This window comes from Mytilus trossulus, chromosome 2 (assembly GCF_036588685.1).
Source record: "Mytilus trossulus isolate FHL-02 chromosome 2, PNRI_Mtr1.1.1.hap1, whole genome shotgun sequence".
Classification (NCBI taxonomy): Eukaryota; Metazoa; Mollusca; class Bivalvia; order Mytilida; family Mytilidae; genus Mytilus; species Mytilus trossulus.
In genome coordinates, this window is record NC_086374.1 from 43262875 (window position 1) to 43290066 (window position 27192).

The following is a 27192-nucleotide window of genomic DNA, read 5'->3' on the forward strand; positions in this document are numbered from 1 at the left end:
CACCGTACATTTTCCCGGCTACAACACAAAGTAGGAAAATTCCATGTAGATTCCTTCAGAAAATGCACAATTTCAGAGTTACCTCCAATTGAAATGTCATTTTACAAACATTGAAAATCAAGTAAATGTAATCTTATCTTATAAAAATATTGATATTTATATGTTATAGGCTTATGCTTTTTTTCTTTTTAATTAAAATTCAGTTTTCTGCATTCCTGCATCACATTTTGTTTACTAGATTAAAGAAAATTACCTTAGGTTCTCTGTTTTTTACAATCTAAGATGACGAAAAAACCGCATACCACCTTAAAGTGTTGTATATTTTCAAGATATTTATTTTCACAAGCTGCCGATAAACACTATTTCTATCTAGTTATTTACAAATACAACCTGTCGTTACTTATGTGATTGCAGACTATTAAAAAAATCTTCTTTAAATAAAATCAGCTTGAGTAGTACTTTGTGACAAATTGGTCTTGTAAATTAGTTAGTTGAATAAAGACTAATTTGATTCACAGCTCTAAAGTTTTAGGTGTGCATTTGCGTCTTGGAAAAAGCTTTGTAGATCCTTGTCACAAGCTCAAACTTCTGTACAACTTCTATCATGAAGACATTCAAGGTTATCAATGGTTTTGCGAATGCTACACTCACACGTAAGAATACAGCTAGTTAATAAATGTAGAAAAAGTAATTAGAAACATCAAGTCGACGTGATGGTTGAATATAGAAGAGGCTGTTTAAAAGATATATTTCATCTCGATCGTATGGCTGGCTGCAAAATGCTATCCCTCGGTGCAACGATCATAATTTTGCAACAGTTTTACAATAATAATAGTACATACAATTTAGAATGGAAACCGGGAATGTGTCAAAGAGACAACAACCTGACCAAAGACGTTTGTATTAAATTCTTTATAATTATCACAGGATGCATGGGATAACACATCGTACTCATATTTTATCCCGTGATATCTTTATAAGCTGGCCGTTGTTATCCTACTACTGAAATTTTTAACAAAAACAAAAAAAACCAAAACAAAACCAAAAACAATTAAAAACCAATTGTTCAGAGAACCATTGATGGTCTTTCCACCAGTTAGAAGATTTTTTTATATGAAAATATTAAAATTTTTGTTTTAAATGTCAATTGAACCGTCAAATGACAGCTTATTGAACGTTGATTCCAAAAATGTATGGTTTCTATGGAAAAAGATATAGATAAGGGAGATAATTGTTAACTTCCGGTTCAAACGACGTAATTTCCGGTATAGTTTGATAGTTTAATTGACACTGATTCCAAAAATATATGGTTCTATATACTTTTACATTTATTTAGAACAAAAATAGCTACTTCCGGTAAACAAAAGGTCACTTCCGGTTGGCTTTTACAAGGTCACATTGCTTGCAACCTATTGCAATAAGTCCCATGTCTTTATCATGTATACATATGAGGTAAAAGCATAGGTCAAAATCTAGAACGTTAATTTTGCCAATGACCTTGAGCTCAATTTCAAGGTCATCAACCAAGGACCTCAAATCAAAAGACTTTAGTCCTCTACTTTATATTGTTTATGAGTTATATTACCATACATATGATATTAGATATAAAAAGGGGGAAAACTCACGTCAAATGTCTACGTACCCTTTCGACTAAAATTTCTGTGTTACTACATGTCGTAACTAACAATTTTATGAAAATATTTTGTCAATATCTTATATGATTTCTGAAAATAAGAGATAACAAGCCAAAATCAAAATTTTGATCATGACCTTGACCTTTGACCTTGACCTCATTTTCAATTTTTTTGGACCAAGGACCTCAAAACATAAGACCCTAGGCCTCTAACACTTATGGTTTTCCAGTTAAAAATGCATATCACTTATATCAAATATAAAAGGGGAAATAACTCTCATATGGAGTCTCCGGAAAGCTTCGGTCAAAATAAATCAAATCATCCTGAGGATATAACGAGCAATTTGGTAAAATAAATTTGTCGGTTTCTTATACGGTTGCGAATATTAAGCGATCACAAGAAAAACAGTGTTCGGGGAGATAACTCTTACATTGAAAAGATTTTGGTTACGCGGTGTCAGTTTCAAAAGCGTATTAGTTGCTCGATATTATATATCATATATCTAAGCGACATCTTGCGAAACAAAAAAATTGCGAAGGAACAAAAAGTTGGCGGAAGAAAAAAAATAATAATAAATATAAAACAATTGCTTTTAAAAAGCAATTGCAAACGGTCTTTCCCCCTTTGAAATTGATTATATGGGGGGGGGGGGGGGGGGTTTGTTCGTTTGTTTGTTTGTTTCTGGATGGGGTCTATATTATTGTGTTACCGGAGAAGTTTCATGTTTAGTTTGGAAAGTTTTTATTTTATTTTAGGTACAGCGCGCGCGCCAGATTGAGGAGACACCACGTGACGCGGGTTTATATTAACAAAAACTTAGTCTTTTTATTTCTTTTTAGGTGGGGACGTTAAACAGACAACATCTATAGAGATGGAATGTACACAATGTAATTTCTTTTGTCATTGTAGGAAATTGACATTTTGTTCACAGTTCACCAGCAGTGCATGATTTGGATTTAATTGATCCGGTGTAACTTTAAAACACGTTTAAGGATTATTTTCTTAAAATGTACATTTTTCAGCACAAGTTTTGTAACAGATAAGTTTTTCAATCCAGGAGCGGACATTTTTATTGTAGGATTTCACTGAGATTTACGGACCTAGCAAGCGATTTTTACGGCATTGCCATTTTTTTTCTCTAGGAAAAGCTTTGAGAGATATCTGCACCAAGTTTTTTTATAAACTTTTAGTACATGTATGCCCTGCTGACTGCAAATTTTGAGGTCGATTGTACTTGTAGTTTCAGAGTACATGTGGATTTTTTTTCAGAAGTGACGCAAGAACAATATTAAATTTCAATGTTTCATGAAACATGATTGATTGATCATGATTGATTGATTGATTGATTGATTGATTGATTAGTTGGTTGGTTGGTTGGTTGGTTAAACGGTTAAACACGTTGGATAGGGTCAATTGAAACAGCGAAAAAGAAACAAAGATCTTGGACCCTATATTAAGCACATGAGACTGAAACATGATTGATTGATCATGATCATGATTGATTGATTGATTGATTGATTGATTGATTGATTAATTGATTGATTAGTTGGTTGGTTGGTTGGTTGGCTGGTTAAACGGTTAAACACGTTGGATAGGGTCAATTGAAACAGCGAAAAAGAAACAAAGATCTTGGACCCTATATTAAGCACATGAGACTGAAACATGATTGATTGATCATGATCATAATTGATTGATTGATTGATTGATTGATTGATTAATTGATTGATTAGTTGGTTGGTTGGTTGGTTGGTTAAACGGTTAAACACGTTGGATAGGGTCAATTGAAACAGCGAAAAAGAAACAAAGATCTTGGACCCTATATTAAGCACATGAGACTGAAACATGATTGATTGATCATGATCATGATTGATTGATTGATTGATTGATTGATTGATTAATTGATTGATTGATTAGTTGGTTGGTTGGTTGGTTGGTTAAACGGTTAAACACGTTGGATAGGGTCAATTGAAACAGCGAAAAAGAAACAAAGATCTTGGACCCTATATTAAGCACATGAGACTGAAACATGATTGATTGATCATGATCATAATTGATTGATTGATTGATTGATTGATTGATTAATTGATTGATTAGTTGGTTGGTTGGTTGGTTGGTTAAACGGTTAAACACGTTGGATAGGGTCAATTGAAACAGCGAAAAAGAAACAAAGATCTTGGACCCTATATTAAGCACATGAGACTGAAACATGATTGATTGATCATGATCATGATTGATTGATTGATTGATTGATTGATTAATTGATTGATTGATTAGTTGGTTGGTTGGTTGGTTGGTTAAACGGTTAAACACGTTGGATAGGGTCAATTGAAACAGCGGAAAAGAAACAAAGATCTTGGACCCTATATTAAACACATGAGACTGAAACATGATTGATTGATCATGATCATGATTGATTGATTGATTGATTGATTGATTAATTGATTGATTGATTAGTTGGTTGGTTGGTTAAACACGTTGGATAGGGTCAATTGAAACAGCGAAAAAGAAACAAAGAAGATCTTGAACCCTATGATAAACACATGACACGGAAACATGATTGATTGATTGATTGATTGATTGATTGGGAAACATGATTGATTGATTGATTGATTGATTGATTGATTGATCATGATCATGATCATTATTGGTTGATTAATCATGATCATGATTGATTGGTTGGTTGGCAAACACACATAAAACTCTTCAAGTAGTGCCCCAAATCACATATGTACATGACCTTGACCTTTGACCTTGTAACCTTTGTCAAGGTCATTGCTTCACAATATCATTTCAAAAGACCCTATGGGTCAAGGTCATTTGGTTTAAGAGTTTTGTCTTATAATGGCTTTATATAAACCATCAAGGGGGATTATGTCCCTTACACAATGGTAAAACCAATACAGTCGAAATGTAACAAAGTTGCCCCTTGAGGTACCAAACATTTTTCACTATGTAAATTTTCTGTATCTATAACCATTCCAAAATTATAGGGAAATCAAAGACCAATAAAAATCTAAAATACGACCTTGACCTTTGACCTTGACCTTATTTTAATTTTTTTTTACCAAGGATCTAAAATCAAAATACCCTAGGACTCTATCACTTATGGTTTTCCAGTTTAAAATACATTTCAAAATTTCAAAAACAAAAGGGGAAATAACTCTCATATGGAATCTCCATACGGCTTCGGTCAAAATAGAACAGAACATCCTGAGGATGTAACGCGCCATTTGGAAAAATAAATTTGTCAGTTTCTTATACGGTTGTGAAGATTAAGCGATAACAAGAAAAACAGTGTTCGGGGAGATAACTCTTATATGGGAAAGTGTTCGGTTAAGCAGGGTTAGTCTCAAAAGCGCATAAACTGTTCGATATCATATTTCATTTATCTAAGCGACATCTTGCGAAACAAAAAAACAGCGAAGGAAAAAAAAGTTGGCGGAAGAAAAAAAATAATAATAAATATAAATCAATTGCTTTTAAAAAGCAATTGTAAACGGTCTTTCCCCCTTTGAAATTGATTATATGGGGGGGGGGGGGTTGTTTGTTCGTTTGTTTGTTTGTTTCGGTATGGGGTCTATATTATTGTGTTACCGGAGAAGTTTCATGTTTAGTTTGGAAAGTTTTTATTTTATTTTAGGTACAGTGCGCGCCAGATTGAGGAGACACCACGTGACGCGGGTTTATATTAACAAAAACTTAGTCTTTTTATTTCTTTTTAGGTGGGGACGTTAAACAGACAACATCTATAGAGATGGAATGTACACAATGTAATTTCTTTTGTCATTGTAGGAAATTGACATTTTGTTCACAGTTCACCAGCAGTGCATGATTCGGATTTAATTGATCCGGTGTAACTTTAAAACACGTTTAAAGATTATTTTCTTAAAATGTACATTTTTCAGCACAAGTTTTGTAACAGATAAGTTTTTCAATCCAGGAGCGGACATTTTTATTGTAGGATTTCACTGAGATTTACGGACCTAGCAAGCGATTTTTACGGCATTGCCATTTTTTTTCTCTAGGAAAAGCTTTGAGAGATATCTGCACCAAGTTTTTTTATAAACTTTTAGTACATGTATGCCCTGCTGACTGCAAATTTTGAGGTCGATTGTACTTGTAGTTTCAGAGTACAGGTGGATTTTTTTTCAGAAGTGACGCAAGAACAATATTAAATTCCAATGTTTCATGAAACATGATTGATTGATCATGATTGATTGATTGATTGATTGATTGATTGATTGATTGATTGATTGATTGATTGATTGATTGATTGATTGGTTGGTTGGTTGGTTAAACGGTTAAACACGTTGGATAGGGTCAATTGAAACAGCGGAAAAGAAACAAAGATCTTGGACCCTATATTAAACACATGAGACTGAAACATGATTGATTGATCATGATCATGATTGATTGATTGATTGATTGATTGATTAATTGATTGATTAGTTGGTTGGTTGGTTGGTTGGTTGGTTGGTTAAACACGTTGGATAGGGTCAATTGAAACAGCGAAAAAGAAACAAAGAAGATCTTGAACCCTATGATAAACACATGAGACGGAAACATGATTGATTGATTGATTGATTGGGAAACATGATTGATTGATTGATTGATCATGATCATGATCATGATTGATTGGTTGGTTGGTTGGTTGGCAAACACACATAAAACTCTTCAAGTAGTGCCCCAAATCACATATGTACATGACCTTGACCTTTGACCTTGTAACCTTTGTCAAGGTCATTGCTTCACAATGTCATTTCAAAAGACCCTATTGGTCAAGGTCATTTGGTTTAAGAGTTTTGTCTTATAATGGCTTTATATAAACCATCAATGGGGATTATGTCCCTTACACATTGGTAAAACCAATACAGTCGAAATGTAACAAAGTTGCCCCTTGAAGTACCAAACATTTTTCACTATGTAAATTTTCTATATCTATAACCATTCCAAAGTTATAGGGAAATCAAAGACCAATAAAAATCTAAAATACGACCTTGACCTTTGACCTTGACCTTATTTTAATTTTTTTGGACTAAGAATCTAAAATCAAAATACCCTAGGTCTCTATAACTTATGGTTTTCCAGTTTAAAATACATTTCAAAATTTCAAAAACAAAAGGGGAAATAACTCTCATATGGAATCTCCATACGGCTTCGGTCAAAATAAAACAGAACATCCTGAGGATTTAACGCGCCATTTGGAAAAATAAATTTGTCAGTTTCTTATACGGTTGTGAAGATTAAGCGATAACAAGAAAAATAGTGTTCGGGGAGATAACTCTTACATTGAAAAGATTTTGGTTACGCGGTGTCAGTTTCAAAAGTGTATTAATTGCTCGATATCATATACCATATATCTAAGCGACATCTTGCGAAACAAAAAAATTGCGAAGGAACAAAAAGTTGGCGGAAGAAAAAAAAAAATAATAATAATAATCAGAAGAAATCCAATAGGTCTTTCCACGGAAAAGTGGAAAGACCTAATAATCAGAACAAAAACAATAGGTCTTTAATCCGAAAGGTGAAAGACCTAATAATAATAATAATAATCAGAAGAAAACCAATAGGTCTTTCCACGGAAAAGTGGAAAGACCTAATAAGTGCTGTCATATCAACCCCTTTGCGAAACAATTACGAGAATGACATGAATGATGGATGCTAGTAGTCATATTGTTTTTGTTTACATTTGAAATAAATGAAAATCGGAATATTTTTTCCAACCTTGCTCAATTGCTGTCCTCTATTTCTTAATGTATTCTTTAAATATAAATATTTAAGCGTTCCTGATCAAGACCAATATAGAAAAGGACACTGGAGGCATACAATTAATGACACGATGTATTCTAGCATGTTATGTTTTCCATAACAATATGTGAATGCAATGATAATTAAAGTTGTCGTAATTGAATCTTACATTTTACGTTTGATTAATACTTACAATTCACTTCACACAAGCCTCCACTATATCCATTTTCGCATTCACATGTGTCAGGTGCAGTACAAGTTCCATTATTCTTACACTCAGGATAACAGATAGCTACAATAGATAGACATACTATTGTGGTAACTTCCAAAATATCTACTACTTAGATGTATTGAATACTTTTTAGAATTTCATGAAAAAGCTTTTTTTTTAATATAATTTCATTTTTTTTACACATTTTCCGGCTATTTATCTGAATCCTTAACAGGACATTTAAGCATAAATGTAGAATGGTATGGAAATACTACCATAAATTATTTAGAGAAAAATATGAAATAAGAGATGCTCAATGCCATTAGGTATAAAATATATGTGAAAGTTTCAACGACATTGGATACAAACAAATTAATTCACCATTCATCTAGCATTAAGAGGTAACATTTAAATAATTTAAGGTGGCAGTAAACAGAAAATCAACGCTACTTTTAAAAACGATATTAAATTTGAGATGCAGATGTATTTTATTTGATATAATTCTTGAGGCATGCATCATGTGTAACTTTAATCAACCAAGAAATTAAAAACTTTCTTGACAATTATAGATATGCATGTCACTAAAGACCTTCAGAGAGCCGTGGTGTAGTGGTTAGTGCATCGGACTACTAACACAGAGGTTCCTGGTTCGATTCCCGTTTGGGATGAAAATTTCAGGAACCCAATTTTCGGCTCTCCCTTGACACCATTTGCAAGTATGGTCTTGAGGAAACGATGATAGTCCGTCGGACGGGGACGATAAATGGCTGACCCGTGTTAAGAGAGAGCCATATCTCTTGCACGTTAAAGACACCCTTGTAGATTTCGAAAAAGAGTAGGCTAAAGCCGCTACAAGGCAGCACTCGCACCCGCAAAGTGGAAAGGGATTTATATAAGTTGCAAAACTTGTTTCCCAATCCACTATAAATAAATATGTTTAAATTAAATTAAATTAAATTAAATTAAATTAATTAAATTAATTAAACTAAAGACCAGTAAACGTCTGAAATTACCTATATCTTTACTCGACTGTACTGATATTTACTCGACAAGTCAGAGTTTAAACGTTTCATTCAAGGAACCCAACTCTTATATGGAAGAAGAAGTCTAAATGAGTCTGATCTTAACTTCATATTACTCGACCAAACACGACTGTACTGATGTGTACATTACCTTTATCTTGCTGTCAAAAACAGTTTGAATTATTACTCGACCAGTCTAAAACGGTCTGATCCAATTTCCCTCCTGTACTCAACAAACACTTGACCAGCTCTCAACCTATTTATTTTCAGTCTGAATCTTACTCGATTAAATGTTTAATTATCACTAGACCAGTCTGTACCATACTAGACCAAATAGCCTCTACTTGTATATTTTTTATTGTTAAAATTACTTTCGTTTTAACTGATATGTCAACAGTCACAATACAAATAGATATTGACATCCTTACATTTTTAATGAGTCTTTTTAAATAGAAATATTTTGTTTTTACCTGAAATCCAAATCTTTGTTGAGAGTAATAAAACCTTATTAATTTGCTTTTAGTTTGGTATGTGTTTTTTTAAGACAAAACTTGAATTTTCTAAAATCCGAAATAAAAACTACATTTCATGGTTACATACAATACTAGTAGCTATTTAAGGTAAACGGACAGAAAGTCACAGGACAAAACGTCACATGACAAGAGTCACAAATTTAATAGGACAAAAAGTTACAGAACAAAAAAACACATGACAAAACGTGACGTGACAAGAGTCACAAATTTGATTGGACAAAAAGTAACAGGACAACACATCACGCGTTTGATAGGACAAAATGTTACAGGACAAAAAGTCACATATTCATGGGACAAAATGTCAACGGACAAAAATTCACAAATAATTTGTTGACCTGCATATATACTTACGAATATCACAAATATTTCCTAGATAATCCTGATGACATCGGCATTTGTCATAATCGTAACATGTTCCGTTTTTGCATTCTGGATTACATGTCACTAAAACATAAATAAATTGTTGTAAAACTATTTGGAATAAGACATTAAATTAACTATTCAAACAAGAAATCGAACAGTAAATTCTTTTAAATAAAGCTTTGTTTGAATTATTACAAACAGTGAAATCACTGTTTTACATTTTCCCTTGTTGGATATGTTCATGTGTTTAAATGATTTAACACACACACATATCTCAAACTAGAGGCTCTAAAGAGCGTGTGTCGCTCACCTTGGTCTTTGGGAATATCACATATTAAGCACACTCTCTAACATTGTGGACAAGAACAGACTTCACGACAAAATGTCTTTTTTTTTTAATCTTGTATGACTGATTTTTCAATCTGTTTAGTTTCTTTGACTTATTAAAAGATCTTGCCTTGCTGATCATTTTTGGGATTTGAAGTGTTTATTTATCTTTAAGAATTTAAATCATATGAGGCATTTAAGGAAAAAAAGTTTCTCTATATATCGTTGTTTCCATGATAATAAACAAAAATGAAAAAAAAATTATTGGAAAATGTGTCATTCATGGGCCATTTCTCCTATAAGAATTTGTCTACCAGTTTAGATACTAGTATACATTTTGTATATGAACAGTTGATAGAGCTCATTGTTCTGAAAGTGTTTGTTCCTATCATATATTTTCTATTTCTAACGGTTCAAAAAATAACAGACAAAACTTACTTTTCACCCCCATGTTTTACCTTTAGCCATTGCGGCCATCTTGATTATTGGACAGTGTCATCGGATACATTTTTAAAACAAGATAATCTAAGGATGAGTTATGACAAGTTTGGTTCTATTTGGCTGAGTAGTTTCAGAAGAGAAGATATAGTTAAAACTTACAAAAATTGTGAAAATTTTTCTAAAGGGATCAATTGGCTATTTTGGACATGTTTGACTTATTTGTATATCCAACTTTGCTGAACAAATTTGCTGTTCACAATTTATCTCTATCTATGATCATTTTCAAGATTATAACCGAAAACTGCAAAATTTCTTTAAAATTAGTAATTTAGAGGCAGCAGCAGATAAACCGGTTGTCCAATTAGTCTGAATATTTTAGAGAATCGATCTTTACCTGGTGAACATTTTTACTACTTTTCAGATTTGTTATTAATGCTTTTATTTCAGAGCTATAAGACAAAGCTCCCTTGTTTTATTTTTAGCCATGGCGGTCATCTGTGTTGTTGGGCGGGGTCATCGGATACATTTTTAAAACAATATACAATAAGGAAGATTGATGCGTAGTTCGGTTCCATTTGGCTCAGTAGTTTCTTTGTAAAAGATTTTTGAAAAGATATTGGACGACGACGGACGCCAAGTGATGAGAAAGGCCCATTTAGCCTTTTCGGCCAGGTAAGCTAAAATATATTTTTGATTCAGTACCTCGTGTTTGACAAAGATTTCCATCATATCCTTCTGGACAGAGACATTTCCCTTTATCAATGCAAGTTCCGCCATTTTGGCAGCCTGGACGACACAACTCTACTAAAAAAGAACACACAATTGAAATATTTAGAATTCATGGGTGTTATTGCTCTGAAATAGAATCGAAATATATTTTCCAACCTTGCTCAATTACTGTCTTCTATTTCTTAATTTATTCTTTGGTCATACAGCTCTTTACCTGTTTCAGTTCTTTTACACCCTTATCTTTCAAATATTTGAACGTTCCTGATAAAGAAAACTCAAGATAATCACACCAGAGGCATACACATAATGATACGATGTTTTCATTTTATTATAGCATGTTATGTTTTCCATTACAATATGTGAATGCAATGATAATTAAAGTTGTCGTAATTGAATCTAATTGAAACACTACACTGTCTTTATATGTACATCCTTACATTTTACGTTCGATTAATACTTACAATTCACTTCACACAATCCTCCACTATATCCATTTTCGCAAGCACATGTGTCAGGTGCAGTACAAGTTCCGTTATTCTTACACTCAGGATAACAGATAGCTACAGTTATATAAACATAATTTTGCGGAAACTTTCAAAATACAAACGGCAATATTTTTTTATAATTACTATTTGTTACACATTTTCCTGCTATTTGTCTGAATTCTAAATAGGACGTTTAAGCATAAATGTAAAATGGAATGGAAAAAAAAAACACAATTATTTAGAGAAAAATATGATAATAAGAGATGCCCAATGCCATAAAATAGAAAATATCTGTGAAAGTTTCAACGACATTGGATACAAACAAATTAATTCACCATTCATCTAGCATTAAGAGGTAACATTTAAATAATTTAAGGTGGCAGTAAACAGAAAATCAACGCTATTTTAAAACGATATTAAATTTGAGATGCAGATGTATTTTATTTGATATAATTCTTGAGGCATGCATCATGTGTAACTTTAATCAACCAAGAAATTAAAAACTTTCTTGACAATTAAAGATATGCATGTCACTAAAGACCAGTAAACGTCTGAAATGACTTATATCTTTACTCGACTGTACTGATATTTACTCGACAAGTCTAAATGAGTCTGACCTTAACTTAATATTACTCGACCAAACACGACTGTACTAATGTACATTACCTTTATCTTGCTGTCGAATATAGTTTGAACTATTACTCGACCAGTCTAAAACAGTCTGATCCAATTTCCCTCCTGTACTCAACAAACACTTGATCAGCTCTCAACCTTTTTATTTTCAGTCTGAATCTTACTCGGTCAAAGGTTTAAATAACACTAAACTATTCTGAACCATACTAGACCAAATAGCCTCTACTTGTATATTTTTGTTGGTTAAAATTACTTTCGTTTGAACTGATATGATAACAGTCACAATTCAAATAGATATTTACATCCTTACATGATTCTCAGATTGATCAAATCGAGATAGTCAAATCATCTAATTTTACATTTTGAGTCTTTTTAAATAAAAATACTTTGTTTTTACTTGAAAACCAAAACTTTGTTGAGAGTAATAAAACTAATAATTTACTTTTAGTTTGCTGTGTTTTTTAAAACAAAACTTGATTTTTCTAAAAACCCTAAATAAAAACTACATTATATGGTTACATACAATACTATCAGATCATTACATGGCATTTTTCATATCACATGTATTATCAGTCCTTTGTTCATTATCATCACAAGAGCCGCATGACTCGAGGGCTGATATAGACCGAAGGCTGATAATACATGCAATAAAAAAAATGACTTATGATCTTTTTATCATATGCTTCAACAATGGAGAAAAATAACAGATTCTTATATTGATTCTTTTACGTGGCTCCCAAATAGAAGTTCAAAGAGTGAAAAGTTCACGAACGTCGAAACCCAAATTTATTACATTCGATATGAAACCTTTCTATCATATGCCCCAACAGAGAAGAAACATATTTTAATATAGACGAATCGACAAAAATATACATAATGAACACTGTTTGGAAAAGTCGAACTTTTTTTAAAGTAACTTTCAAAATTATGATTCTAACTTTTTAAAAGTTGTTTGTTAGTTTTTTTTTTTTTTTTATTTATTATTTTACACAATACTAGAACACATCCCTAATATTGCGGGTCTGTGATGGAATTAAAGAAAATAACTGCGTAAGCCTTATTTTAGAAATGGTATTGTCATCTAATAAAGTCATGCCGATTATAAGATGCACAGTTTTCCCATGTTTCAACATCTTTCTGTTTGAACCCGTAGACCTGGAACTTATCAATTATTGGTATTATTAATTTTATTTGGAAAACAAAAGGGCCTAGAACGGATTTTTTTTAATAAACAGAATTGTCCTTTATGAGTTATAAATAAAGTTGAATTCTTTGATTTGCTGTTTTACGTGATTCCGGCTAACAAATTGAAAACTGTACATGCTGTACCTATACGCATTATATTAAGTCCAGATTTTTATTTTTCGTATTGTCATCTTAGAAATTCATACTGATTAAAATACTATAATCGGGAACAATGTGACAATGATTGAATTTTGTAGTGTCAACCTTGTGATTACGACCCGTGTATATAGCAAAATCCTAAATACAGCGTTTGGAAGTGCGCCTGCCAGATGCGGAACGTATAGATAAGGTAATAGGTAACAGGTGAATATACTATTGGTATCGGTATCGGATTCGACCCGGAACTTCTTAATTATTGGCAATATTAATTGTGTGGGAAACAAAAGGGTCTGGAGTGGTGTAATTTTTTAATCAACAACATTGTACCATATTAGTTATATATAAAGTTGAATTATTGGATTCATCGTTTTTACGTGATGACGGTTAACAAATTGGAACTCGTTATTTTAGTACTATAGATAATTTCCAGTATCAAAATAATTGTTTTGTACACTACTTTGTAATGTTTTTCATAGAAAACGTAGCATTGTGGTGTATTATCCGGAATTTGCCGACTATCACCGGAATGCCATGCGAAAACGTAACGGAAAGGCATGTAATAACAATCGAAGCATGTGATGAACTTTTCATATAAGTCCGCTTAACACCAATTCGAAAAAATATGGAATTTACGTTAATTTAGTGCTTTTATCATACAGTAAAAATCATATGTTATTAAGTATATGATAATAGTTGTAAACGGACAGAAAGTCACAGAACAAAACACCACATGACGAAGAGTCACAAAGGAGTAGGTTCAGTAAGACCCCATTTTGGCCCCAAAATATAGCAGTTTTAGAAAATTGTGAAAATGTAATCTTTAAGCTATATTTTTGAAAGTAAAATGATTCTGCCACATAAATATGAGCTGGTTTTGACAATACAATGCACACACATCGCTGTTCATGCCAAATTACTGATATCTTAAAAATTTTAGCATTTTGGGTAATTTTAAGACGGTTTCCGTCTAAAATGAAAGTTGCCGCATTCGTGTTCATTCATAGTATTGAAATTTAAGTTGTATTTGATGATAATACAAAAAATATATAAAGGTTGAGGATGAATACGGATGCTGCCACTTTCATTTTGCAACCATCTGAAAAGTGGCGTTTTTTGGCATATTTGATAGATTGTTCATATTTAAGCTTGAATCAGAGCGTTTTTCATGACAAAATCAGTTAAAATTCAAATAAACTAATCGAATCAATTAAAAAAGACATTTAAGTGTTTAAAAAGTGTCCAAAAACTTCCGTTAGATGAACCTGAAATTTGAGACCAAAATCGGCCCTAACCGGACCTACTCCTTTGATTGGACAACAAGTTACAGGACAAAAGTCACATGTTTGATAGGAAAACATGTCACAAGACAAAAAGTCACATATTCATAGCACAAAATGTCAAGGAACAAAAATTCACAAATAATTTGATGACCTGCATATATACTTACGAATATCACAAATATTTCCTTGATAACCCTGATGACATCGGCATTTGTCATAATCGTAACATATTCCGTTGTTTTTGCATTTTGGATTACATGTCACTAAAACATAAATAAATTGTTGTAAAACTATTAGGAATAAAACATTAAATTTACAAACAGGCAAAAGAACAGGAAATTCTTTAAAAAAACATAAAGCTTTGTTTGAATTATTACAAACATAAATATTATAAAATTTGTCATCTATTTGCCATTACTCCTATTAGAATTTGTCTACCAGTTAAGAAATACATTTTGTATAGGAACAGTTGATAGAGCTCATTGTTCTGAACATGTTTGTTCCATTTCTAACGGTTCAAAAAATAAAAGACAAAACTTGCATTTCACCAAAATGTCTCACATTTAGCCGTGGCAGCTATCGTGGTTTTTTTTGCTGTTTACAGTTTATCTTTGTCTATGATACTATATTTAAGATATTAACCAAAAAATGCAAAAGGTCCTTAAAATTTCTAATTTAGCGACAGCAACAAATAAACCGGTGGTTCGATGCGTCTGGATATTTCAGGAAATCGGTCTTTACCTGGTGAACATTTTTACTTTATTCATATTTGTTATTAACGCTTTTATTTCAGAGCTATAAGACAAAAGCCCCCTTGTTTCATTTTAAGCCATATTGGCCATCTTTTTTGATGGGCGGGGTCATAAGGTACATTTGTTTAAAACAACATACAATACGGACGATTTATGCATAGTTTGGTTGCATTTGGCCCAGTAGTTTCTTCGTATAAGATTTTTGTAAAGATATTGGATTACGACGGATGACGGACGCCAAGTGATGAGAAAGGCCCATTTAGACCTTTTCGGCCAGGTGAGCTTAACATTTTTTTTTATTGAGTACCTCGAGTTTGACAATGACTTCCTGCATATCCCTCTGGACAGAGACATTTCCCTTTATCAATACAAGTTCCGCCATTTTGGCAGCCTGGGCGACACAACTCTACTAAAAAAGAACATAGGATAATACCATTAAAGCTTTTGGATTTCACCTGTGTAATTGCTCTGAAATAGAATCGAAATATATTTTCCAACCTTGATCAATTACTGTCTTCTATTTCTTAATTTATTCTTTGGTCATACAGCTCTTTACCTGTTTCAGTTCTTATACACCCTTGGCTTTCAAATATTTGAACGTTCCAGATAAAGACAAATCGAAAAAAGCACATAGTAGGCATTAAATTATTGACGTGATGTTTTCATTTTATTTTAACATGTTATATTTGCCATTACAATATGTGTATATATTGATAATGAAATGTGTCGTAATACAATATAACTAAAACAATACAACGTCTTTAGATTACAGGCTGATATGTTTATACTTACAATTCACTTCACACAAGCCTCCACTATATCCATTTACGCATACACATGTGTCAGGTGCAGAACAAGTTCCATTGTTCTTACACGCAGGATTACATATAGCTACAGTTAGATAGAAAATATGTTACAGAAACTTTCAAAATAAAACAGAAATGCATGCACTTTTTCATAGATGCATTTAATACTTTTTAGAATTTCATGAAAAGGCGAACGTTGTTTTTAAATTACCATTTTAGTACTCATTTTTCTACTCTTTGTCTGATTCCTCAATAATCAATCTACGATTAGACCGGAATAAATTAAATAGCAAAATATTAATTAAAGAAAATATGAAAAAAAGAGGTGCACAATGTCAGTAGGTATAAAATATCTGTGAAAATTGTAACGAGATCGAAAAACCCCTCAAAAAATCATCATCTATCTGGTAATAAAAAGTTAATCTTATTAATTTAAAGTGGAGGTTAACGATTTATTTTATAACGATACTTTTGAATTTGATATGCAGATGTAATTTTCTAATAATAAGTGAAAAGGTAAACGGCAAGAGAGTGACAGGAAAAAACGTCATATGATGAAGAGTCACAATTTTGATAAGACAAAAAGTAACAGAATAGAGCAAAAATTCACAGGACAAAACGTCACACATTTGATATAACAAACAGTTACAATACAAAACGTCACGTATTCAAAGGACAAAAAGTCACAGGATAAAACGTCACATATTCATCAGACAAAAAGTCACAGGACAAAAGTCACATATTCATAGGACACAAAGTCACAGGACAAAACGTCACACGTCTGATAGAACAACATGTCACATGACAAAAAGTAATATATTCATAGGACAAAATGCCAAGGAACAAAAATTCACAAACAATTTGTGGACCTACATATATACTTACGAATATCACAAATATTTCCTTGATAACCCTGATGACATCGGCATTTGTCATAATCGTAACATATTCCGTTGTTTTTGCATTTTGGATTACATGTCACTAAAACATAAATAAATTGTTGTAAAACTATTACGAATAAGACATTAAATTTACAAACAGGAAATAGAACAGGAAACTTGTTTAAAGAAAGCTTTGTTTGAATTATTACAAACAGTGAAAATACTGCTTTACATGATCCCTTGTTGGATATGTTCATGTGTTTAAATATTTTAACACACACAAATGAGTGATATCTCAAACTAGAGGCTCTAAAGAGAGTGTGTCGCTCACCTTGGTCTTTGGGCATATCACATATTTAAAAGCACACTCTCCAACATTGTAGACAAGAACAGACTTCACGACCCAAATTTGTTTGTCTTGAGTTACTGATTTTTCAGTCTGTTAAGTTTCTTTGACTTATTAAAAGGTCTTGCCTTGCTGGTCATTTTTGGGATTTGAAGTATAAAATTGAGAATGGAAATGGGGAATGTGTCAAAGAGACAACAACCCGACCAAATAAAAAAAACAACAGCAGAAGGTCACCAACAGGTCTTCAATGTAGCGAGAATTCCCGCACCCGGAGGCGTCCTTCAGCTGGCCCCGAAACAAATATATACTAGTTCAGTGATAATGAACGCCATACTTATTTCCAAATTGTACACAAGAAACTAAAATAAAAATAATACAAGACTAACAAAGGCCAGAGGCTCCTGACTTGGGACAGGCGCAAAAATGCGGCGGGGTTAAACATGTTTGTGATATCTCAACCCTCCCCCTATACCTCTAACCGATGTAGAAAAGTAAACGCATACCAATACGCACATTAAAATTCAGTTCAAGAGAAGTCCGAGTCTGATGTCAGAAGATGTAACCAAAGAAAATAAACAAAATGACAATAATACATAAATAACAACAGACTACTAGCAGTTAACTGACATGCCAGCTCCAGACTTCAATTAAACTGACTGAAAGATTATGATTTCATCATATGAACATCAGGCACAATCCTTCCCGTTAGGGGTTTAGTATCATACCATCATAACATATATGAGAAGAACATAACCCGTGTCATGCCAACAACTGTTTTTAGAATAAATGTGTTTAGTTCCGACGCAAAGACCTTATCAGTGACTCAATATTAACGCCAAAATATGCAATCTTTAATGACTTGACAACAGTATCGTAATTATACCCCTTCTTAATAAGTCTGTTCAAAGGTTTTGTAAGTTTCTGAGGTGAATACTGACACCTTTCTGCTTTATAAAGAATATTTCCATAAAAAAATGGATGTGAAATACCTGAACGTATAAGAAGTCTGCATGTTGAGCTACATTTACGAATGATGTCTTTATATCGATGATAAAATTTAGTAAATGTTTTGACTAGTTTGTGATATCGAAAACCCTGGTGTAATAATTTTTCAGTAATACATAAATTTCTCTCGTTAAAATCTAAAACATTGTTACATACACGAGCGAATCGTACAAGTTGAGATATATAAACACCGTAAGAAGGTGACAAGGGAACGTCACCATCTAAAAACCGGTAATTAACGATAGAAAATGAAAAATCATCCCTTTTATCATAAATTTTAGTATTCAGCTTTGCGTTAATGATATAGATATCAAGATCGAGGAAAGGGCAGTGGTCATTGTTAGTATTAGCTTTATTTAAAGTAAGTTCAGCAGGATAAATTTCATTAATATACATACTGAAGTCGTCATTATTGAGAGCCAAAATATCATGCAAATATCTAAAAGTATTATTAAATTTGTTTATCAGATGTTGTTTTGATGGGTCTTTGCTTATTTTTGTCATAAATTGTAACTCATAACAATACAAAAAGAGGTCCGCAATAAGTGGTGCACAGTTAGTCCCCATTGGAATTCCGATAATCTGACGATATACGGAATCCCCAAAGCGAACAAAAATGTTATCTAGTAAAAATTCAAGGGCACATACAAGTGTTTGTTTATCTTTTAGAATTTAAATCATATGAGGCATTAAAGAAAAAAAGTTTCTCTCTTTATATCAATGTTTCCATGATAATAAGCAAAAATGAAAACAAAATATCATAAAATTTGTCATTTATGGGTCATTACTCCTATAATAATTGGTCTACCAGTTTAAGCATACATTTTGTCTAGGAACAGTTGATAGAGCTCATTGTGCTGAACGTGGTTGTTCCATTTATAATGGTTCAAAAACATAATAGACAAAACTTGCATTTCACCCCAATGTTTCACATTTAGCCATGGTAGCCATCGTGGTTCATGGACAGGTTCATCGGATACATTGTCACAACGAGATACCCTAAAGATGATTTAAGAAAAGTTTGACAAAAACTGCAAAATTTCCTTAAAATTAGTAATTTAGCGGAAGCAACAAATAAACTGGTTGTCCGATGCGTCTGAATATTTCAGGGAATCGATCTTTACCTGGTGAACATTTTAACTCCTTTTCAGATTTGTTTTTAATGCGTTTATTTCATAGCTATAAGACAAAAAAAACCCTGTTGTATTATTAGCCATGGCGGCCATCTTTGTTGATGGGCGGGGTCATCAGATACATTTTTAAAAACATACAATAAGGACGATTTGTGCGTAATTTGTTGCATTTGGCCCAGTAGTTTCTATGAAAAAGATTTTTGTAAAGATATTGGATGACGACGGATGACGGACGCCAAGTGACGAGAAAGGCCCATTTAGCTCTTTTCGGCCAGGTGAGCTTAACATTTTTTTCTATTAAGTACCTCGAGTTTGACAAAGATTTCCTGCATATCCCTCTGGACAGAGACAATTTCCTTTAGCAATGCAAGTTCCGCCATTTTGACAGCCTGGGCGACACAATTCTACTAAAAAAGAACACAAGATAATACTATTAAAACTTTTGGAATTCACGGGTGTTATTGCTCTGAAATAGAATCGAAATATATTTTCCAACCTTGCTCAATTACTGTCTTCTATTTCTTTATATATTCTTTGGTCATACAGCTCTTTACCTGTTTCAGTTCTTATACACCCTTGGCTTTCAATTATTTGAACACAAAAGACAAATCGAAAAAAATCACATGGAAGGCATTAAATTATTGACGTGATGTTTTCATTTTATTTTAACATATTATATTTGCCATTGCAATATGTGTATACATGTACATTGATAATGAGATGTGTCGTAATACAATATAACTAAAACAATACAACGTCTTTAGATTACAGGCTGATATGTTTATACTTACAATTCACTTCACACAAGCCTCCACTATACCCATTTACGCATACACATGTGTCAGGTGCAGAACAAGTTCCATTGTTCTTACACTCAGGATTACATATAGCTACAATTAGATAAAAAAATATCTTACAGAAACTTTCAAAATAAAACAGAAATGCATGCACTTCTTCATAGATGCATTTAATACTTTTTAGAATTTCATGAAAATGCGAACATTGTTTTTAAGTTACTTTAAAGAAAAATATGAAAAAAGAGGTGCAAAAGGTCAATAGGTATAAAATATCTGTGAAAATGTTAAAGACTTCGGGAAAAAAATCATCATCTATCTAGTATTAAAAAGTTAATTTAATTAATTTTAAATGGCAGTAAAAAGAAGATTAACGTTATTTTTATTGCGATACTTAATTAGATATGCAGATGTATTTTTTTAATAATTGATGAAAAGGTAAACGGTCAGAAAGTCACAGGAAAAAACGTCAAATGACATAGAGTCACAATTTTGATCGGACAAAAATTACAGGACAAAACGTCACACGTTTGATAGAACAACATGTCACATGACAAAAAGTCACATATTCATAGCACAAAATGTCAAGGAACAAAAATTCACAAACAATTTGTTGACCTGCATATATACTTACGAATATCACAAATATTTCCTTGATAACCCTGTTGACATCGGCATTTGTCATAATCGTAACATATTCCGTTGTTTTTGCATTTTGGATTACATGTCACTAAAACATAAATAAATTGTTGTAAAACTATTAGGAATAAGACATTAAATATTCAAACAGGAAATTGAACAGTATTTTTTTTTAAATAAAGCTTTGTTTGAATTATTACAAACAGTGAAAACACTGTTTTACATTTCCCTTGTAAGAAATGTTCACGTGTAAATGTTTTAACAAACACAAATGAGTGATATCTCAAACTAGAGGCTCTAAAAATGGCGTGTCGCTCATGTTGGTCTTTGTGCATATCACATATTAAGCACACTCTCCAACATTGTAGACAAGAACAGACTTTCCAACCCTTTTTTTTTGTCTAGAATAACTGATTTTTCAGTCTGTTAAATTTCTTTGTCTTATTAAAAGATCTTGCCTTGCTGGTCAGTTTTAGGAATTTGAAGTGTTTATTTATCTTTTAGAATTTTAATCATATGAGGCATTAAAGAAAAAAAAAGTTTCTCTCTATATATCATTGTTTCCATGATAATAAGCAAAAATGAAAAAAATTGAATTGTAAAATTTGTCACTTATGGGCCATTACTCCTATAAGAATTTGTCTACCAGTTTAGACATACATTTTGTATAGGAACAGTTGATATAGCTAATTGTTCTGATCGTGTTTGTTCCATTTCTAACGGTTCAAAAAATAATAGACAAAACTTGCATTTCACCACAATGTTTTACATTTAGCCAAAGCAGCCATCTTAGTTCATGGACAGGGTCATCGGATACATTTTCAAAACGAGATACCCTAAGGATGATTTATAAAAAGTTTGGTTTTATTTGACTGAGTAGTTTATAAAGAGAAGATTTTAGAAAAACTTACACAAATTGTGAAAATTGTAAAACATTACTTTTATTTGTTTATCCAAATTTGCTGAACAATTTTGCTGTTTACAGTATATCTCTATCTATGATTATATTCAAGACATAAATCTAAAACTGCAAAATATCTTTAAAATTAGTAATTTAGCGACAGCAACAGATAAACTGGTTGTCCGATGCGTCTGAATATTTCAGGGAATCGATCTTTACCTGGTGAACGTTTTTTACTTCTTTTCAGATTTGTTATTTATACTTTTATTTGAGAGCTATAAGACAAAAGCCCCCTTGTTCTATTATAAGCCATGGCGGCCATCTTGATAGATGGGCGGGGTCATCGTATACATTTTAAAAAAAATACAATATTGACGATATATGCGTAGTTTGGTTGCATTTGGCCCAGTTGTTTCTATGTAAAAGATATTGGATGACGACGAACGACCGACGCCAAGTGATGAGAAATGCCCATTTAGCCCTTTTCGGGCAAGGTGAGCTAAACATTTTTTTAATTAAGTACCTCGAGTTTGACAAAGATTTCCTGCATATCCCTCTGGACAGAGACATTTTCCTTTAGCAATGCAAGTTCCACCATTTTGGCAGCCTGGTCGACAAAACTCTACTACAAAAGAACACAAGATAATACCATTAAAACTTTTGGAATTCACATGTGTTATTGCTCTTAAAGAGAATCGAAATATATTTTCCAACCTTGCTCAATTACTGTCTTCTATTTCTTTATATATTCTTTGGTCAAACAGCTTTTTACCTGTTTCAGTTCTTATACACCCAGGGCTTTCAAATATTTAAGCGTTCCTGATAAAGATAAATAAAAAAACAAACAAAGAAGGCATTAAATTATTGACGTGATGTTTTCATTTTATTTTAACATATTATATTTGCCATTACAATATGTGTATACATTGATAATGAAATGTGTCGTAATACAATATAACTAAAACAATACAACGTCTTTAGATTACAGGCTGATATGTTTATACTTACAATTCACTTCACACAAGCCTCCACTATACCCATTTACGCATACACATGTGTCAGGTGCAGAACAAGTTCCATTGTTCTTACACTCAGGATTACATATAGCTACAATTAGAAAAAAAATATCTTACAGAAACTTTCAAAATAAAACAGAAATGCATGCACTTCTTCATAGATGCATTTAATACTTTTAAGAATTTCATGAAAAGGCGAACAGTTTTTAGAAAAATATGAAAAAAGAGGTGCACAATGTCATTAGGTTTATAATATCTGTGAAAATTGTAAGGGCATCGGGAAAAAAAACCAAAATAAATTCATCATATATCTAGTATTAAAAAGTTTATTAAAGTAATTTAAAGTGGCAGTAAAAAGAAGATTAACGATATTTTTATAGCGATACTTAATTTGATTTGCAGATTTATATTTTTTTTTAATTAATTTGTGAAAAGGTAAACGGCCAGAAAGTCACAGGAAAAAAAGTCATTTGACAAAGAGTCACAAATTTGATAGGACAAAAATTACAGGATAGAGCAAAATGTCACAGGACAAAACGTCACACATTTGATAGGACAAAATGTCTCAGATAATTTATTGACCTGCATATATAAACTTACGAATATCACAAATAGATCCTTTAAAACCTTGTTGACATCGGCATTTGTTCGTATCGTAACATTTCCCGTTGTTTTTGCATGTTGGACTACATGTCACTAAAAGATTAAAAAATTGTTGTAAAACAATAAAAAATAAGATATCAAACGTGAATTTATGATACGATTTTGTATTTATCTGATATTTGTAATGCGGTATTATTTGAATTAACTGAAATATAATTGTATGCTAGATGAGAGCTTTTAGATAATGTGTGGATGAAGATTTGGATATCAAAATGTTTTGTTTTGTACCGAAGGTACTAAATGTTCAAATAGGAAATTGAGCCGAAAATACTTATAAATAAAACTTGGTTTGAATGTGAAAACAAACAGTGAAAACACTTTTTTTGTTAGGTATTCGCCATGTGATTTTTTCTTTTAACAAACAAAATAAGTGGAATCTCAGAAACGCTATCTTTATTAAGTACCTTGAGTTTGACACAGATTTCCTGCATATCCCCCTGGACAGTCACATTTTCCTCTAGCAATGCAAGTTCCGCCATTTTGGCAACCTGGTGGACAAAAATCTAAAAAAAAAAAAAAACCAAAAAGATTATAAATATATGTATTCAGAATTTGTTTTAAAAATATAGTTATAATACTTCTATCTCCTCTTTCGCAACGCAAACAAAACGACAATAGAAACAAGAAAAAGGCGTTCTAGCCTTACATCGAAAAAAATCACCGATCTTATTTGGATAGATGGCAAATGTACATCCTAAATCGAGTCTGTCCGATAGTTTCGCCAAGTAGATTTAGTTTGTGTATTTCAGTTTTCAAGATAAAATGCAAAATGAATAAAAACAACACACTGCACACAATGTGATTCAGGTGAAATTTCAATCCTTCTTTGAACATAAAACGTTTTATGTGACTGATTATTTGGTTAGCTAGCTTCAAGATATTAGGTAAAACACTTTATTTGTTTACGACTGAAATCATTATTTAAGGGCTTTAATTAGTATTATAAGTAAGCTGACAATATCAGCCAGATGGACGTATTTGTAGATGTTATTTTGGTGATCAATTTGGCTGTTTAAAGTTTCACTCTATTTAAACTGTCGGCTTAAAAATCAAAATCATTTATAACAAATGTCATTAAATGACAAAACAAAAATATTGAAGGGCATTAAAATCCACTAAGGAGTTGACTAACAATTTCGGACATGTTGAATATTATTGAAGAATTTGTCATGCTGATCATTTAATAGTACAACGTTTCTCTCTATCTATCGACCCGTAACTCAAAATTGTGTAAGAAGCGTCTTGTAAAAGTAAACACTCACACCGGTCGTTCAAGGACTGTATAGCCAGTCAAGGCCGTTAAAAATTTCCACCATCATTAAACACTCATATAAAGAGTAAAATTACTATTTAACCATACTGATCATTTTGAATATATAAAGCCAAACGAAATTACTAATAATTGTCTTTTTGAAAAAAACCTCCTTTGAACATAAACATATTTAGTTGCATTATTATTGCCAATGGCAGATATCAAGTGACGTAGAAGTGAGTAGTGCTAGCTACCTATAAAATTATTGCGTACTTGAACAAGAAAATAAATACAAGTCGGCACTCAACTGGAAAGCAGGGTCAAAATGTGCTCGCTTTTGCATTTAACCAGCTATCAAAATGTTTTGAAACTTCTGTTGGTAGACATTGAACAAATATGGAGTGATTGATATTAAATTAGAGACCGTGATGCACGAATGGGGGAGTAATATATATAAAAAACACATACGATGATAGAGCAGATTGTTACCACAAGAAACCATTTTGTCAAACGCGACGAAGCCAAGGCTGACAATGCCTTTTCGAGGAGTACCAATCTGCTCTATCACCCTTTCAGCTATGCGTTATTTAATTGATGATACTGAATTTCCTATCATTATTTGACCTTTACAGATGAATTTTATTTAAAAGTATTTTCTATGACGACACGTACATACAAAAGTTACGGGTATAAGAAAAATCAACAGAAGGGAAGCAAGATGATTTATTTTTTTATTTTACAGTCAAATTATAGAATCTGAGTCCAAACGTAGAACAGAAGAAATGTCTTTAAATTGGATGTAAATTCAATTCAATGTCTTTTAAATTATCGATTTTTGATTGGTTTGAACGAGAAAGTGACATAAAAAAAATGTCCCCGCTCAGCTATGTGATATAATAAATAAACGTCTTTGTAATAGCCAATCAAAACATGGCATTTTAACTTGTAGTATAATAACATGTAATGTCATGTCCTACGATTAAACTAGCATATTTTATGCTGTATGTAGTTTTCTGCAGGTTCGACAACACTTTTAATTTACAATTTTTCCACTTTGGAATACATTTAAAAGCGATGTTTATATTTTTAGTTTATTACTTACCTGTTATAGTTTTTAACAGTTTTGGCAAAGTGGTATCCAGGTTTTTATAAGTCGTATCAAAATAATACTCTGGTTGGGAGACCAAAGACCTGAGTTGTTGTTCATTAACGTTGCCCCCGATTCCTATCCCAATTATTGTTACGTTTTTGCTTCTACATTTTGCCAGACCAGGTTTGTTTCTTTCAGATGACTGTCCATCAGTTAACAACACCAAAATACTATGGCTATGAGATCGTGCTCCACTCTCGCGTGTAAACATACCCCCACATACAAAACCAAGTGCTTGATCAATAGCTGTTCCACCACTTCCGAAATGTGTCTTTAATATAGCGTCTGTCAGAGTCTTCTTTGTATGAAATTCATCGAGGTTGAACTGGTTCCTGGCAGAAGTTTCAAATAAAGCCATACCAACACGCACCAAGTCATATCTGACAGGGAGTCTATTAACAGCATTGGCCAGATACTCCATGGTTACACGAAAGTTAGCATTACCAACACTACCTGATTCGTCTATCACAAATATAATATCAGATGCTGTAAAAAATAAAAGCTTTTATAGTCTGTTGTTCAGATGGCAATTCCTGTAGTGATTTAAACATTCTATATTCAATTTGACGATTTCATAAACAACAAGAATACATCTGATGTTTAATTCTACTCAGAAATAATTTTCTTCAACGAATATTCAAATAAAAGTGAAAATTCGTTGAAGATCACCTAACCCCCTCAAAAATAAAACAAACAAAAAAATAAACACAAAGCAAAAACAAAACTAAAAGGTATGATTTTCAATAACATTTCAACTTGATTTCAACATTTCTGACATATGTTTTGGGAATTCAACATATTTTTGTTATATCAATAAGCCCTTTAACGGACACTAACTACTGCTAATTAAACATTTGAAATTGAAGGGCTTTTGTTTTCGTGGACTCCACAAAATTAGTTAATAGAGCTATATCCCTTGCACGTTAAGGACACCATTGTAGATTTCGAACAACAGCAGGCTAATAACGCTACAAGGCAGAACTCGCACCCACAAAGTGAAAAGGGATTAATATAAGTTGCAAAACTTGTTTCGCAATCCAATATAAATAAATATGTTTAAACTAAATGTTTTTATTGTTTAGTATTAATGACAATTATTCA

At 32.2% G+C, this 27192-nt stretch overlaps 1 protein-coding gene across 1 annotated transcript in view; it reads right to left on the minus strand.

Annotated features, from left to right (window-relative positions):
* LOC134705784 (neurogenic locus notch homolog protein 1-like) overlaps positions 1 to 27192 on the minus strand; it is a 47639-nt gene that overhangs the window by 14006 nt on the left and 6441 nt on the right. Inside the window, exons 4-19 of the mRNA XM_063564500.1 lie at positions 26044 to 26577; positions 24094 to 24192; positions 23627 to 23722; positions 23019 to 23117; positions 22534 to 22635; positions 21105 to 21200; positions 20468 to 20566; positions 19982 to 20083; positions 17194 to 17289; positions 16295 to 16393; positions 15810 to 15911; positions 14918 to 15013; positions 11470 to 11568; positions 10982 to 11083; positions 9500 to 9592; positions 7576 to 7674 (exon numbers count right to left, since the gene is read on the minus strand). Coding sequence (XP_063420570.1) covers positions 7576 to 7674; positions 9500 to 9592; positions 10982 to 11083; positions 11470 to 11568; positions 14918 to 15013; positions 15810 to 15911; positions 16295 to 16393; positions 17194 to 17289; positions 19982 to 20083; positions 20468 to 20566; positions 21105 to 21200; positions 22534 to 22635; positions 23019 to 23117; positions 23627 to 23722; positions 24094 to 24192; positions 26044 to 26577 — 2013 coding nt within the window. The remainder of the gene's footprint in view (positions 1 to 7575; positions 7675 to 9499; positions 9593 to 10981; positions 11084 to 11469; positions 11569 to 14917; positions 15014 to 15809; positions 15912 to 16294; positions 16394 to 17193; positions 17290 to 19981; positions 20084 to 20467; positions 20567 to 21104; positions 21201 to 22533; positions 22636 to 23018; positions 23118 to 23626; positions 23723 to 24093; positions 24193 to 26043; positions 26578 to 27192) is intronic.